This window comes from Sus scrofa, chromosome X, assembly GCF_000003025.6.
Source record: "Sus scrofa isolate TJ Tabasco breed Duroc chromosome X, Sscrofa11.1, whole genome shotgun sequence".
NCBI classification, from domain to species: Eukaryota; Metazoa; Chordata; class Mammalia; order Artiodactyla; family Suidae; genus Sus; species Sus scrofa.
The window spans coordinates 101,963,147-101,978,742 of NC_010461.5; the positions used below are offsets into that span (position 1 = coordinate 101,963,147).

Sequence of the window (15,596 nt, forward strand, 5' to 3'; positions counted from 1 at the left end):
TATATTAGTTTGTAAATAAGTATGACAGATAACGTTTGCTGTCAGACTGGGTTGAGATATTGACTGTAGTCAAATAGTTTGGAGTTACCTGTTATTTAGGTCAAAATGATCATAACTATTCAATCAGCTTATTTCTCTGATGGCCAATCATAGGAATCTTGAAGTAGAGAAGGGAGAACTATTTTTTTTTCTTGAACCTAATGCAGGGAGTTTTAACCATGAGTCTATGAAAGGGCTGCATTCACAGGGATAGGTTCCTGGGGGGTGGTGTGTCAGGAGAGGGGGAAAACAATATGACCCCTAAATTTTGTGTGAATGTGTTTTTTGTTTTTTTTTTTTTCCTGGGGAGAAGGCCCATAACATTCAATAGAGTCTCAAAAAGGTCTGAGAATTTAAAAAAGAATGTTAGGAAGAACTGCTCTAAAGGATGTCGGCTCAGAAGAGCCAGCTAAGGAGACTCAGGCCAAGTGAGAGCCTGGGTGTGTGAGCTCATAGTGTGTGCTCGCCTATGTGTGTGAAGAGTTGTCACGCTGACAGAAAACCATGTTGTGGAGCAAGAAGGAACAGAGGGATTGGAAAATATTTCACACTGTCAGAAATGAGTTTTTCTTTATACTAAGAAAATCACTTTGCAATTAGGGTCCAAATCATTCTATTTTATTTTTCAAACGACTTTGTGTTGAAGGTTATAAGGTACTTTGGACTCAAATGCAAATCTGTGAACTGTTAAGGATCCTTGACCAAGGGAGAATCTCCTCAAAGAATGACAATCGCTCCTTCTTAGGTAAATTTGCATTTAAATTACAAGGGAAAAGACTAAATTTAGCTGGGTTTTCTTTATAGTAACATTATTATTATTTTTTTGTTTTTATAGATAATCCTGTGTTTTTTTCCTCTGAGGCATTCCCTTCTTGAAGGCTAGCTATATAGACTTTACAGGGTTGGCTAGATAGGTTCAGCAAGACAAAGCCTTTGCCTATGCTAGAGCAGTATCTGCATGCCTGGAAACATTCTGATGGTGAATAAATTGTTCAGCTCTCCACCCATGTTTGGCATCAGGTACACGTAGCATTTGAAAACAACATAGAATGTTGTATAAAATGTTTCTAAATCCAGGCATACAATCATCTTGGCTTTCCTCACTGAATTTCCAGTAAGTGGGTACCTAAAGGGATATGCTGCTTGTAATGACAAATCCCCATGAGGTGTGACATCCTGAGGTACATGAACATTTGATTAGGGCAGGGTTCTATGAATTAGTACCTCTCTAGACTCTGTAGATGTACTTTATCTTTATAAAATCTTAATTTTACAGTCTATTTTTTTTATCAGTCAAGGGATTTAACAGCTTTCTTCTCTATGACAGCGTTTGCAATTATAATTAAGAAATGTATTAAAACTGGAGTGAATTAATGTGAAAAAATGGATAGGGTCTTGGGAGTAGAATATTTCCTTAGCTAGGTATGAAGGACTAACTCAGTCGAAGAAAAGGGAGGTAGATTCCAAAGCAAAGCTTAAGAATCAGAAAAAATTCGAGGAATGTCCCTATGCATTCAAATTTCCATGTTTGTGTGATCATACATGTTAACTGAAAATGACCCAAGACTTTTCATGTGCTTTGACTGGTCTTGACTGTGCTCCATGTATACAGGTTGTTTCGTCAGTGTCTCTCTTCTCCCAGTCACTATTTTTGGTCACTACTTTTCAGGTCACCAAGGTGATGCCTGAGGCAAAGCCTGTTTTATGGAATAGTTTATATTATTGGGTGGCATCAAAATCTTCTGGAACATATGGAAACTTTCAGCCTAATGTCTGGAAGGCATGTGTCACGGATAAAGCTGTCTTAACCAATTAGAAGAAAAGCTCTAGCACTTTATCCAGGGGAGGGGAAACAGTCTATCCCTACTGGGATGCAAGTGGACATCTTCCTTTTCTAGGACTCTAGGGGAAATTTTTTTTGTGTCTTATATCCTTAGAAAGTTGATTAAGTCATGGTCTACTTAATTGTTCTCTGTGTAACTTTAGAATATGAAATACCAAAAGGTATGAATTCCTTTCAAAAACTCTCAAAATACTTTGTGCTCTCAGGGAAAATTCCTAAAACAGAGTGAGAAAGTCTAAAGATGAATGCTTTAATCATTTTTACCAATGGATTGGAGTTTTTAAGGATAAAAAAACCTAATTCTTCTTTCCATATCATGCCACACAAACACAGATGGCCCTTTTACTTTTTATAAACTGACCACTTCAAAAGATTGGACCTGGAGAACTCAGAATATTTAGATTTTTGGATGTGACAATACCTCTACCTGTTAGAATGAATACTAAATGTTTTTGATCAGTCTTCATAGTGGTTAGAACAGGGGTTGAGTGACTTACCTGAGCACTCGGAAGTATTGAGATCCACATCAGTGACAGGCATGCACCCAGGGAAGGCCACACATAGAGGGATGTCAACACTTCCTGGTTCTCCAAAGCAGTGATCAAAGTTTCCTTCAAGGAGGAGTAGGCATGTTGACCTACGTCTTTATCCCTATTCTTGCATTTTAGCTGGGTACTACAATATGGGAAACTGCATTTTCTGCTCCTTCTGGCAATGCCTTGTCTCTTCATGTTATTCTTGCTTTTTCCTTATCCGCTAAGCAAACATAGAGATTAAGGGAGACTTACCTTAGTTCCAAAATACTAACGGAGTTTCCTGAGGGAAATATTCTCCTTACAAAATTGAAGTCACCAACATACACACTACCATCTGGGCCAGAAGCTAAGGCAACAGGAGCAAAGAGTTTGTTGTTGTGGGCTGGCCCATTGCAGTTGGTGCAGGCTACGCTCCGCTGGTGTCCATTACCCATTATGGTTGATATGACTGGAGGTTGCTGAGAAATGAACATATTTTCTCCATTCCCTTTATGTATGATTCCTGGATCCAAGAACAAAAAAAAAAAAAAAAAAGAATTAAAACGATGTCCACATAATAGTGATATCTGAATTTCTCTCTTATTGTTCAGAGCACGAAGGAGCATTGGCCTGCCATAAAAGAACTTGAGAGTGAGGTACATCACCCTGGCTTTTGTTAAGCTGTAATGCTACAACAAATGGTAGCATAACACTTTGCCTCAGTTTGTCCATCTGTGAAATGTGATAATATACCTAGTCTCTTTAGTGTTGATTCTAAATGCCTCAGTAAAGCATTTGATGACTAACTTTTAATGATCTCCTGTTCACTTTGGGCTCTGTGAGTCATCTGTGGCTGATTTTTCATCTCCTGCTGACTTTCTTCTGATGCCTGGCACACATCTGTCTGACTTCAAAGCACCCTCTCTATGCAACGGGCTTCTGAAAAGGGAATATCAGTCAATTTTAATATTAACCTTAGCAAAACACAATCAGGAAGGTAATCTACTTCTGTGAAAAGAAAAGAATTCATACTGCTAGAATGCACTTCAACGATATAGGAAAGAGACTTGAATTTTCCACTCTTTTGGACCATATCTCACTATCATCAGTGCAGGAAATAGAGATACTGACTTATGAAAATGTTGGAAAATACTTTGAAGTCATTTTCTTTGGGCAATCTCATCCATTCTCATGGCTTTAACCCCCATCTCTCTATGTCGAAACACTCTCCTGCCCAGACTTCTCAGCTGACATGCAATTTCCCACTAGATTTCTTTACTTGGATGTCCCATGGGTACCTCAACCTCAATAATGAACTCATTATTTTTCTGCAACCCCTAGCAAATCCTGCTCCTCCTCCTGTGTTCCCTACTGATCTTAGGAGTCATATCGCCAACTCCTAAGGAAGTGTGTACTTCCTCGAGTTGGAAATGTGGCCATCACTGCGGCTCTTCTTTTCCTCATTCTCTAAACCCAAAGCCCCATTGAATCTATCTCCTAAAATATGCAGAACCAGTTTCATGGTCTCCAGTCCTACCACTATTGCTTTAGTTCACTTTTTCTTAACTTTTTGGTCTCCTGGTTTCTGTGCATATCCACCTCCAAACCACTGTCCACACTCCTGCCATAGATATTATTTCAACATGTGGCTTAAAACCTTTGAATAGTTCTGCATCCTCTATGGGATAAGGGACTATTCCTTATTATTAAGGCACACAGTCCTTCATGATTTGGCTCTTGCTTCCTTCTTCAGTCTCTCCTTTCATTTGTATCCTGAGTTTTAGCTACAGAAAACCATTTAAAAGTACTTTCCCATGCTTCCATTCCTCTCCGCTTTTGTACTTTGCTAGTTCCTCTATCCTGAATGTCCTCCTCATCTTGTTTGCTTGGGGAACTCTTACAAAACCTCCATAGCTCAGCTCAGTTCTTCCCTAATGCTCTGTTCAGGCAGAATTAGTCCCTCCCTCCTTTGTACATACAGTTTGTTTCCCATAGCTCTATTTTATCACTTGCCACACTGCATGATACAGTTTTCATTACTTCCTCATTAGAACATGAGCTCCTTGAAGGCAGCTCCTCTGTCTTACTCCTTTCTGCATTTTAGTGCCAATCACTGTAGCCAAGTCATTATAGGTGCTCAGTAAATAGGCTTTGAGTCTCTTGTAGTTTCCTTGCCCAGATCCCAACGATTTTGAAGACCTGCTGAGCCTGGGCAAGAAACCCAAGGAACAAGTACTGCTGTGCTAAATAGTTCAAGTCTGCCCAGAATGAGCCAGGGCAGGTAAAACATCCAAGTGGTGAGAAGGCATGCCAATGTGTCAGGCTGAAGTAACTGACAGCAAATGAATGAATGCAGTTATCCCATCCAGTCTTATTTTTCTTCCCATGACCCCTACTATCTAGCTCCTCAGACTGTTATTCTCCCTAAACATTTCCTGAAGTGTCTTCCTCAGTTTTCTTCCAACTTTTGGTCTCACAGCCCTACAGTAGAAACTACTGATCACTCTGAAATTGGAACATTGCTGGCAAAAATAAATAAGAGGGCAAAACAGGCCCAAAAACATGGCACCAAATATGTACTTAGAAGGAGCCTTCTAGGAAACAGAAATCCCATACTTATATTGCCTTTGGATTTCAAATCTAAAGTAATTTTACTTTCTCTCCCTAGGTGATTTCTGGCTATTTTTTCAACATATGATCTGCAGGAGCAGCTATGAGCTTCTGCCCCAACAAACTGGCTTTTTATTGCAGAATCATGAGATAGATATCTTGAGGCTCACTACTTTCTTATTAATTTTATTAATAACTTTATTAGGCAGTAAAGAAATTTCTAAGATTTAGAATAGTTAATTAAGTCAGATTAATAGGACAGAATTTCATTTCCCCCCAAACACTTAATTGCAGTGTGATCAATATCACAATTTAAATGAATTGGGAGAAAGTGAATGAGAACTGGCATGATAGTTGCACAACATCATTGAAAAGAAATCTCCTGATGATCACTAACTGAATATCCTACCAACGAGACTATATGCTCTCTAATAAATGAGAAAACCAACTGTTTAACATGTCAGTATTTCAGCAACACACTACAGGGTATATCATTCAAAAATATTTCCAATTATTGGCTTGGAAATACCAGATTTGCTATTAACATCTATTTTCACAGATAGATCTCCATTTTTTTATATCAATATCACGGTATAGTTAACAATTACCTTCAAAATGACATGTTATTACCAGGCTCCTGGCAATTTAAAAACTAAAGATGGCTATTCTAAACCATTCTTCTAAGCCTGCAATTCTAAAACTCCCCTTTTCTATTAGAAAGCCCAGCACTCCATCAAAGAAGAAGAATGATTAAAGGAAATAAAACATAAGGCAATGTACTTTCTGATTACATCTCAACAATTGATGTCTTGCTCTCATGCAAGGTACTAAAGTGCCCGTGTACTGAAATTACCATTCCTGTTTAAAGCTGAAGCAATCAAAACAAAAATGGGCAAACCCCTTTTGTATTGCCCTGGAAAAATAGATCATTTTGAAGGGTGTTTTTGTTGTTTCAAGAATCTGTTTAACCTTCCATTACATAGAACCGGGGCATACCATCTAGCAACAATGATTTAACACCAATTCTTCTGCAAAAGGTTGCTTAGAAAATATTTTGTTTATGTTCCTGGAAATCTTGATCAATTACTGCTGCCTCCCTTCCAGTTTATTGTGCCACACACGCTCATTTCGAAAACAGAATCAAATGATCCTGAAACTACACACATTATTTATACAAAGGCCAACTTCCTGCTAAGGATTGGGTGTCTTGTTTACAGTCAACAAAGAAACCCCACCGACTGGCGCCGACTGTACATTTTCTCCCCCAAATTTTCCTTTTCTCTGCCAAAAAGCTAAGTCTGTTGTGTACTAAGTTAAGCATTCTTTTAAAACATACTACTCATATCCTCCTGCTACCTTAATCAGAACTTCTTTTGAAGCTTATAAATAAGTTTGAAATAAAAATTCCCTTGGAAACCAGTGGGTGGTGCTTTATGCTGATTTCAAAGAAGAAACCATTTTTCAGGCTTATGAACAACACGGGACACAATACATATTTCTCTTAGGACTTGATTAAGAGGATATAAACACAAACTCGGAGATATGCCAGTGTGATCAATGGAAATTTACTTCCCCTCCCAGTAAAACCATTTGCCGACAAACAACTGGCGTACCTTGGAGGCTAAGTCAAAGGAAATTCCTCATCCATTTCAGACAGATGACAGTACCCAACTGGAACCCTGGATTGTCCTTCCTAATAGTTTTAAACACTCAACTGGCAGGACACACTAGGGGATATGATTGATATAGACTATAACAAATAGCTTAGCTCTTTAACAGATAATTTCATGTATATATTTTCATTTCTCCTAATTTTAAATAACTGATTTATCTTTTTTTTTTTTTTTTTTTTTTTTTTTTTTTTTTTTTTTGCCACAGCTGCAGCTTGTGGAAGGGAAGTTCCTGGGCCAGGGATTGAACCCTTGCCACATCAGTGACCAGAACCAATGCAGTGACAATGCCGGATCCTCAACCTGCCATGCCACAAGAGAACTACAAGAACTGATTTATCCTAAAATGAATAAATATGTACTCTCTGTAATCACTAAGGTGTATTTTGAAGGAATAATACTGAAAAACACATGTTCCTTTTTTTTTTTTTTTTAAATCTGGGTGAAAAGTAGGAACCATCTCTATATATCAGGCACAATATTTGGAAACAATGCTCCACAACCAATGGTTAATTGTCAGGTAAATATAATTGCTGCAACAGAAATGACAAATGGTCTGAAAACACCGCCTAGTAGAAACTACCCGCTGCATAATGATTTTGGAGCCAAAGAAAAACTGAAGAATTGAATGGCAGCAGACATCAAATCAAATTACAGGTGTCTTTTTAACCAGCGAGAGGAAATTGGGGGAAGATAGATTCTTGTTTCTAATCTGCTATCTGTCTCAGATCAAAAAGTCCGAGTGCCTAAAGACTTAGACTCTTGCCTTAATCAGTCAGGAAAGACTGTCTGACCCAAGGGGGAAAGACCATTGCTTTCTAATTGGTCCCTTCAAAGCTGCTCCTTCACCCTTATCATTCCTGCTTCTAAAACTGCCCTTGTGGGTGGGATTTAGGCTCTGAAAATGTCCCAAGAGAGGTGTTCGTGACCAAGGGCAGGCAGAAAGGCCATGGCAGAGCTGGCGTCAGATCTGTTTCCTGGCAAGTGTGACCCGTTTTTGGTTAGAAATATAATGTGCCTACAAATGAGATGACAAAATGAACAAATCTTCCTTTAAAAAAAATCTATCTCAAGTTAAGATTTCTTTCTCAAAATAAAATTCTCAAAAAGAGACAGAAAGTAGATTGAGTGAGGTTGGGATGAGCACCAGGGATCTCTGGGGGTGATAAAAATATTCTAAAACTATGTGGCGGTGACGGTTGCACAACTCTACAATTTACTAAAAATCACTGAACTATACACTTAAAATGGGTGAGTTTTATGGTGTATAAATTATTCTTCAATAAAGCTGTTAAAAAGGCTTCTCAGAAAAAAAACTTGCTACCTATTATCCAAAGAAAGAATTACTGGCGAAATTAGGACTGGAAAGAAGACATTTGTGGAAATCGGGGAGACCCCAAAGCCAACTTTCCGAATGGCTCCCCTCTGTTCTGAATTTTTAAGTGTGGATAAGGCAAATGGTAAGAGAATATAGGACTGGGAGCACACAGCTGGGGGCTGGCTCAATTGAGGTCATTTCCACTTTGTGTTTAATGTCAATGACAGGCATTTGAAAGAGACAATCCATACAAGCCAATAAAAGAGAGTGGAAAAGAAACGACTGCTTAAAATGTCAAACTCTTTCAAATCAAAACAAAAAAAACCCTAATAATTTAATAAGTGGCATCTGCCCTTTAGTTTTTGTACTTTAAAAACTGTGATTCTCCTTTTGACAACAGAAAAAAAGTTGACATTTTATATCTGGGCCTGAATCTTCCCTCTTAAAAAAACAAACAGTTGGAAGTAGAATTTAGAATCTTCCTTGAAAGAGGGGAAGGAGGGATACTGGAGGCACGGAGCAATGGACTTCTTCACCTTCAGGGTTTCACATTGGGACTATACAGTAGGTGGCCTCATTCTATGATTGAAGCAAACCTGGTTCACTTTGCCCATCAAAATTTCCCAGCCCGTGTGGCTGCTTGGCTTGGCTTGGCTGATTCAACTATGGTGTAAATGAATAAGACCACAGGTGTGCTTATAAAATGGATCTCTTAGCCTTGGTCAGTTCATGGCCTTACAAGATAACCCGGCCTTTGCCAGCTGTTTCACAAAGGTGAAATGGATACAAGGACAGCTGGACGGAAGGGTGTAGCTGGCTCCATACGTTCACACGCCTAGGTCTGGAGAAATAACTCAAAGTAAACATTCTACTAAATGTAGGTCAGAACCTGCCTCTTTAGATGAAAAGGAATATGATTTCACAGTGAAACTTGCAGTGGGTGTTCAAAGGACGCCGGATGTAAACACCAATGATGGGTTTCCTAGCAAAAGGAAGTGAAGGGACTTAGATGAAGTATTTATAACCAAGGTAGCAAAATCAGTGTCTGAGAGAAGCATGGGCTCAAGGGCCACCTGTAGTCTCTTCTCCTGATTTATTTAACATTTAAATTATAAACTATGAGAGAGTGACAGCAGGAAAAGTGGTCTAAAGAAGGCAAAGATTGAAGATGAGAGTATCCTGATTCTCACTGCTTTTCCCTTTTTTCCTAAGTCCAGGACTTAGGAGGCTTAAAACTAAGTGAAGTCCAGAGCGGCACTCTTTGCCCAGATTCTTTCTTTACTGTGCATATGGACATTTATGTGGATATACAACTGGCATAGAGAAGGAGCACCGGACTCTAGCCACTTACTGTGAGTGATAGGGGAAAGTCAAGTGACTTGCAGTCTCAGTTTTCTGATCTTTTAAATGGGGTTAAGGCCACACTGTAAGTTTGTTCTGTTTAAAATGTGACAGAGTTCACTAAAGCCCTTTGAAAACTGTATCACATAGATGATTCATTAATTCTAAGATGCACATTTGGCTTCCCATTTTCACATCTCTGGAATAAGCATGTATCTTACAATCAATGTATGTCATAGTTTAATTGGTAGTATTCTCTGTAAAATAATGGTGTAGTTATAATTGATGGTGTCTTAGATCATATGAAATATGGCAATCACTATTTCAATTTTTAGAAGTTGGTTACAGTGTCAGATAAGCTGGTTAATCATTTGGGATAAAGCAATAATGATAGATGATTCTTAAAAAATAATTTCATATAACTTTGAAGAGGTCTTCCTCTACTAGCACTGATCTGAAATCAGATCCTGCTTTTGAAAATAAATATAATGTCATCTCTGGGTGGTGACTTATAAGTAATTTTTCTTGCATTTTTCCAAATTTTCTGCAATGAACATATATTACATATATATATGTATTAGCATTAGGAAAACATTATTAACAAATACTTAAAAATGTGCTTACCACTTTGAGGATTCAAAATATGATGCTTGTTCAACGACCAGCCTCCTAGGTTAGAAGCATCCATTTCAAAACCTTGTAAGATAACTGTCCTTTTCTCCCAGAGAATAAAATCAGGGCACATTTCATATTCATATCCCACAGACACTGCAAACAAAGAGTTAATAACACATTAGACCATTTTAAGAGATTTGCTTTATTTTTGCACCGGTAGGTAGTTCTGTGGATAATGCATTTGCTATTAAATTCTGATTTGGGTTGAGATTTGCCTGCAAATGCCTTCTGCCTAGCATAGCACTGGGCATCCAAAAGTGACAGGTCAGTGAGCGACGGATACATACATGAGTAAGTGAATTGCTGAGGCTGCCGTGAGGTATGCACCATGTGTTTATGGACAGCAAGCTTTAGTATGGGCCTTTGGATAGGAGGCTGTGTTGTAAAACTGAAGAAATAAGCTCTCTGAAGGTTTAAGCTGTGGTGATACAATTTCTTTCTTTACCTTTGTGGACAAGTGCAGGGAGGATTGGTTTCTGGTCTCGCTGGAGATCAGCATGGAGTTAGGAAGCTGGTTTTGGAGTACTGGGTCACAACAATTGACTACACACGACACTAATAAAAATCGATTCGCACAAATTCTTTTTTCTCCCATGCCTTTAGTTTGCTGAGAAATCTAAGTTTGCTTAGAGTGCTACAAGCACTGCACTGTGAGTGTAAATTCCACGTTGTGCACATTAAATTCTGGTTCCTGTATACAGCTAACCAATGGGACATCACCCAACATCTTGGCTTTGACTCTTATGAAGCACAGATGTTGTGCATTAAACCAGGCACCCTGGTATGCTGTGGAAATGGGAAGTGCAGAGTGTGGTAGCTTGGGTGCCTCCACTCTACTGAAAGATGGAGAACTCAACTATACCAAATCCAGCCATTTTCTCAGTTGGTAAACCCGCTTAACTGTTGGAATGCCAGAGTTCTGATTCTTGAATTTAAAATACTTTGTGTCCTCGAAATGTTCTAAGCCTGAGAGTATTGGCTCAATACACTGCATGCCCCGTAGCTGCTTTCCCCCTTTCTGGCAGCTTAAGATATCCCAAGCCGGTCGTCTGCCATTGCTGTCGAGTACCTGCCTCTGCCTGACTCTTCAGATGCCCCTGGAGAACTCATTTCTTCTTTTGTCATCTGGTTATGAAAACTGGTAGTGAAAATGTGTGCTTAAACAATACCAGCACAGTAGGTCCTAAGAGGAAGAATTCAAGCAGACTAGTTTTGGATTTTGGTATTAGATGAGGGGAAAAGATGGTAATTTTAGTTCAACTGATTTACATGTGCTTGTGTGTGTGTGCGAGCACATGCACAGATAAGCCAAAAGCCTTTGTGATTATGAATATACAACTCGCTAACTCTGGGGGTCATCTGTGGCCAATTTTAAACCACAGGCTGACTTCTCTTTGTCCTCTGCTTCATCAGAGCTTTAATAGGGATCAGGGCTATCTTCACAGGTGTGTGACCCATGCTTAGAAGGGCCCCATGCTTGGTTTAACGCTCTGCTGTCACTGTCTTGAAATCCTTAATACATTTTTAACAAGAGGCTGGGTATTTTCATTTAACACTGGGCCCTGCAAATTATGTAGCTGGTCCTGATGGGGATGCCCTTCTACCCTGCCATCAGCTGGTGAAGACTCATGGAATGCAAACTCATTTTAGTGTTAGCCCTCACCAAGCATTATTAGCAAGGGAGATCAATGGGGAGCGGAAAGACTAATCATAAAATGGAAATGATTTCTAAGGGGAAATTAGTTTGGGATCATCTGTGTCAATGCTGTTCTCTATTAAGATGGATAGAAACACAGAATTTCAGTGATGAAAAGCATCTCAAAGGTAATCTAGTTCAGGTTACACGTGTGGCACAAATCATTGCTGTCTACAATCTCCTTGATATCTTAACATGGCCCTGACTCTTGCTAAAACAACTCTGGTATAGTGGAAAGAGTTGTTTTAGACCTAGAGTCAGAAAAGACTTCAGTTCTTGGATCTGCCATTAACTAACTGTGTGGTCGCAGGTAAATTATTCTCCATCTCTGGGAGTCATGTTCTTCATAAGTAATAAAGGAGCAGAGCAGGGAGAAAAAGGACTAGAATTAGTGATTCTTAGACCTTTTTGAGTCAGGGAACCTTTTGCTATGAATTTGACAAAAGTTATGGGTCTTCCTCTTAGAAAAATGCATATGCCCACAAAATTCTATATTTAATTCTAGGGGGGTTCACTGACCTCCTGAAGTCTAAATATGGATCTCAGATCAAAGACTGCTGTATTAGATAATTCTTAGAGTCCTCCTTTAGCATCTTCACTCTATGATTCTAAAATGTATTCTTTCAAGACTGTATTTGATCAGTTCAAGTTGGAGAATCAAACCCAACAGCCAAAGATTTGGGTTTTCATGTTGGAAAAATCAGGTGGTGAGAAAGCACACGTAGGGCCACAATGGTGTGTAGAATAACATGGCTTCTGCTTCTCTTGCCAACTTTTAAAAGACTTGATTAATAAATAATCACAATGATAATGATTACAAGTTCCCTTAAAGTCATCATCTCCTTCCCTACCATTGTCAGGATCTGCTTTTTGTATGTTTTAAGCCTGGTGTGCTCCCCTAGAATCTCTTCCTCGGAAGGTGATTGTGCAGTTTTGCAAATAAGTATTGGGCCCTGGTGACCTCTGATGGTGGTTTTGAGCCTGCTTTCTCCCTCTCAGTAACAGTTAAAGATCCTCCCAACTCTGTGGCAGGAAATGCTTATATAAAGTATCAATTAAAGAGTTCTCAATGCAATGGTAATGAGATATCCTCTTTACCTCCTCATATCTGAATTGCTCTCTAGCCCACAACAAAAAAGTACACTGGCTGCAAACCCCAGAATTATATTACTTTTCCCCTTAGTCATAGCAAATAGCAACAAGGCAGCCACTTAATAAGCTCCCTCTAATTTTTATTAGATTTACTTTCTCCTGAGAAAGCTCCGTGAGCTAATAAAGTTATAATTTATACTTAAGACTTGTCCAAAATTCCAACTGACTTTAATGAGAATGGCTGTGTGTCAGAGTGTTTCTGTATGTGGCTCCTTGTTTCAGAGTAGCAAGGCAAGGTTTCTTTCTGACAGCAGCCCACTTTAACAAAATCCTGGAACTTGTGATCGGTTTATAAGAAGGCAGACGTTTCACCCCACGGGGTTGAGCTGCTCTCCAAATGCACAAGGAACTGGCTAATACAGTAGCAACCAATTCTTGATTTCCTCTCATGGAAGCAGGCTGTAATGCACTGAACGCCTACTCTTTTTCATATAATTACACATGGGGAAAACAGGGCTGCTCAGGGGCTGGCACTGAAAATGCTGAGCCCTGACATTACCCTCTGCCTGGTACTGTGACAGCCGAGTCTTGGTTAAATAAACAGAGTGGACCTACTACCATTTCCCAGGTGGCCTGTTGCCTATCACATCTTATCACTGGCACAGCATGGTTTAGACCACGGATTCAGCCTCTGGCACTCTGGAGTGTGGTCTTGGAGGAATAGCATCATCATAGGAAGAAAAAAAATAATTCTTCCTCAACATTCCAGAGGAGCTATAGAAGACAGACGAGTCTGGCAGTGAGTAGAGATCAGTGGAGAAGGAGGGGGTGTTGGACCATACCTCCCAGTGGCTTGTGTAGTGGTCCCATGCTGGTGTGTCTATATTGGGAAGGCAGGCGAGAAAGAGCCAGCGGTATGGTAGAATACTTTCTCTGAACCATGTGACTGCCTCTCTTGTGACACCCTTAATTCCATCTGGATTTCTGTCTTTCTGTCTTCTGTCTCTCCCTCACCTCCATGCAGAGGTATTAACCAAGAGCCCCAGTTGTCAAGGTAGACTTGCTACTTTTCTAGAGAACTCTGTCCTCTGGTCACAGGATTTGCACCTCTGACTTCACTGTTAGTCATCTTGCAAATATTACTCTGGTTTGTAAAGAAGACTTTATTATGCCAACTTATAAAGAAAGACTACAGCTTGCTCCTACAAAGCCACTTGACATTCGAAAAATAGTAACTGAATCTCATCTTACTTATCAAAGCAGCAGCATTAGTATGATGTGGGGACTGCAAGAAGGCTGAGGGCCGCAGTGCCCCTCACACCCAATTCAGTTTCTGACATTCATCTCTAAGGGCTGAGAGAAGAGACTGCCATTAAATAACCAAGGTAAAGACTCCATGCAATGAAGCTAATGGGCTAAATATGACAAGATTAAACAGATGACTTTCAACAGCTTCAGGCTAAGATTTCAGAATTCATAATGGTTGCATTTATGAAGGCAATATATAATTAAAAATAGTCTCATGGTCAGTGTGAGAAATTTGCTTTACCTTCATGAACTCAAGGAGCACCTAAAAATAATGTCATCACATTTAGAAGGTAACTAACAAGATCAAAAGCATCTTATCCAGAAGAAATCATTAAATAGAACAAGAAATATTTCCCATTCTTTAAAATAGTAGATTGATGTAAAACAATGAAAGACGAGAGGACTAATGAACCAAATGAAGGCCATGGCCACAATAGACCAAGACTATACAGATAAAATGCTATCTACTGACAATAGGCACCTGCTCACAGAACAACTTCTACTTTTTCCTATTTTCTAGTGATTTTTCCTAGGATAGGATGACCCCAGAGGCTCCTCAATTTGACACATTGCCCAGTTGCCTGAAATGCTTTGTTTATCTACCTATTATTCCTGGCTAAGAGTGTCAGAATCAGGTGATCAATTTTTATCAGGTGCCTTTTCAGCACTTACATAGATATTCACACAGTTTTCTTTTTAACCTATTGAGGTGGTAAATTATAGCAATAGATTTCCTAATGTCAAACCATTCTACAGTACTTGGTTGTGGTGTATTATCTTTTTAATGAATCGCTGGATTTGATTTGGTAAGATTTTACTTAGGATCTGTACCTTACCACCTTACAAACATAACCTTACCACTTTAAACATGATAGTGTTAAAAGTGACATAGCTGGATGAAGAAAAAGTACAGGTAGGAAAAGTGAAAAGCATCCATGAGTAAGGTAGCCACACAACACTTTTGCCAAGAGGTCCTGTATCCTGTAACATTATGAAATTTTTTTTTTCTGGCTGCTTTGTCTGAGCCTAGCTGCATAAAATTGACCTGGAACCCAGAAGATCTGTGTGCCATAGAAGGCAGGATGATGTCATGGATTACATGCACATTTTCCAGTGCCTTTGTGGACCTGGGCACTGACCTTTTGTCCCTTGGCAAGCCCACCATCCCTCTACACAGGCCAGGCAAGCCTTAGCCTCTGCCTTATTCATTTGTTTGTTCAGTCATTCAACAAATATGTGGTATTTAATGAGTACCTCCTGTTATCAGGCACTGGGATATGAGAATGAACAAGACAGAAAAAGATAGCACTGGCCCCACTGGAGCTCACATTCTAGTGAGAGGAACAAATATGAAACAAAAAAACACACACATACAACACACACAAATTGTGATAAATGCTATGATGGGAAAGTACAGGGTATTATGGGACAGTGTAACAAGGTGATTTAAGTTGGAATGAGAAGGCAAGGAAAAGCCTCTTCACGCAGA

General features: G+C 39.3%; 1 protein-coding gene across 5 annotated transcripts in view; it reads right to left on the reverse strand.

The window, feature by feature from the left end:
• The window catches only part of TENM1 (teneurin transmembrane protein 1), a 787,960-nt gene that overhangs the window by 109,807 nt on the left and 662,557 nt on the right, over nt 1-15,596 (reverse strand). For all 5 annotated transcript variants that reach the window (XM_003135358.5, XM_021080670.1, XM_021080671.1 and 2 more), the window contains 2 exons: nt 9,961-10,104; nt 2,671-2,920 (listed from right to left, as the gene is read on the reverse strand). In XM_003135358.5, the coding sequence (XP_003135406.2) occupies nt 2,671-2,920; nt 9,961-10,104 (394 nt within the window). The remainder of the gene's footprint in view (nt 1-2,670; nt 2,921-9,960; nt 10,105-15,596) is intronic.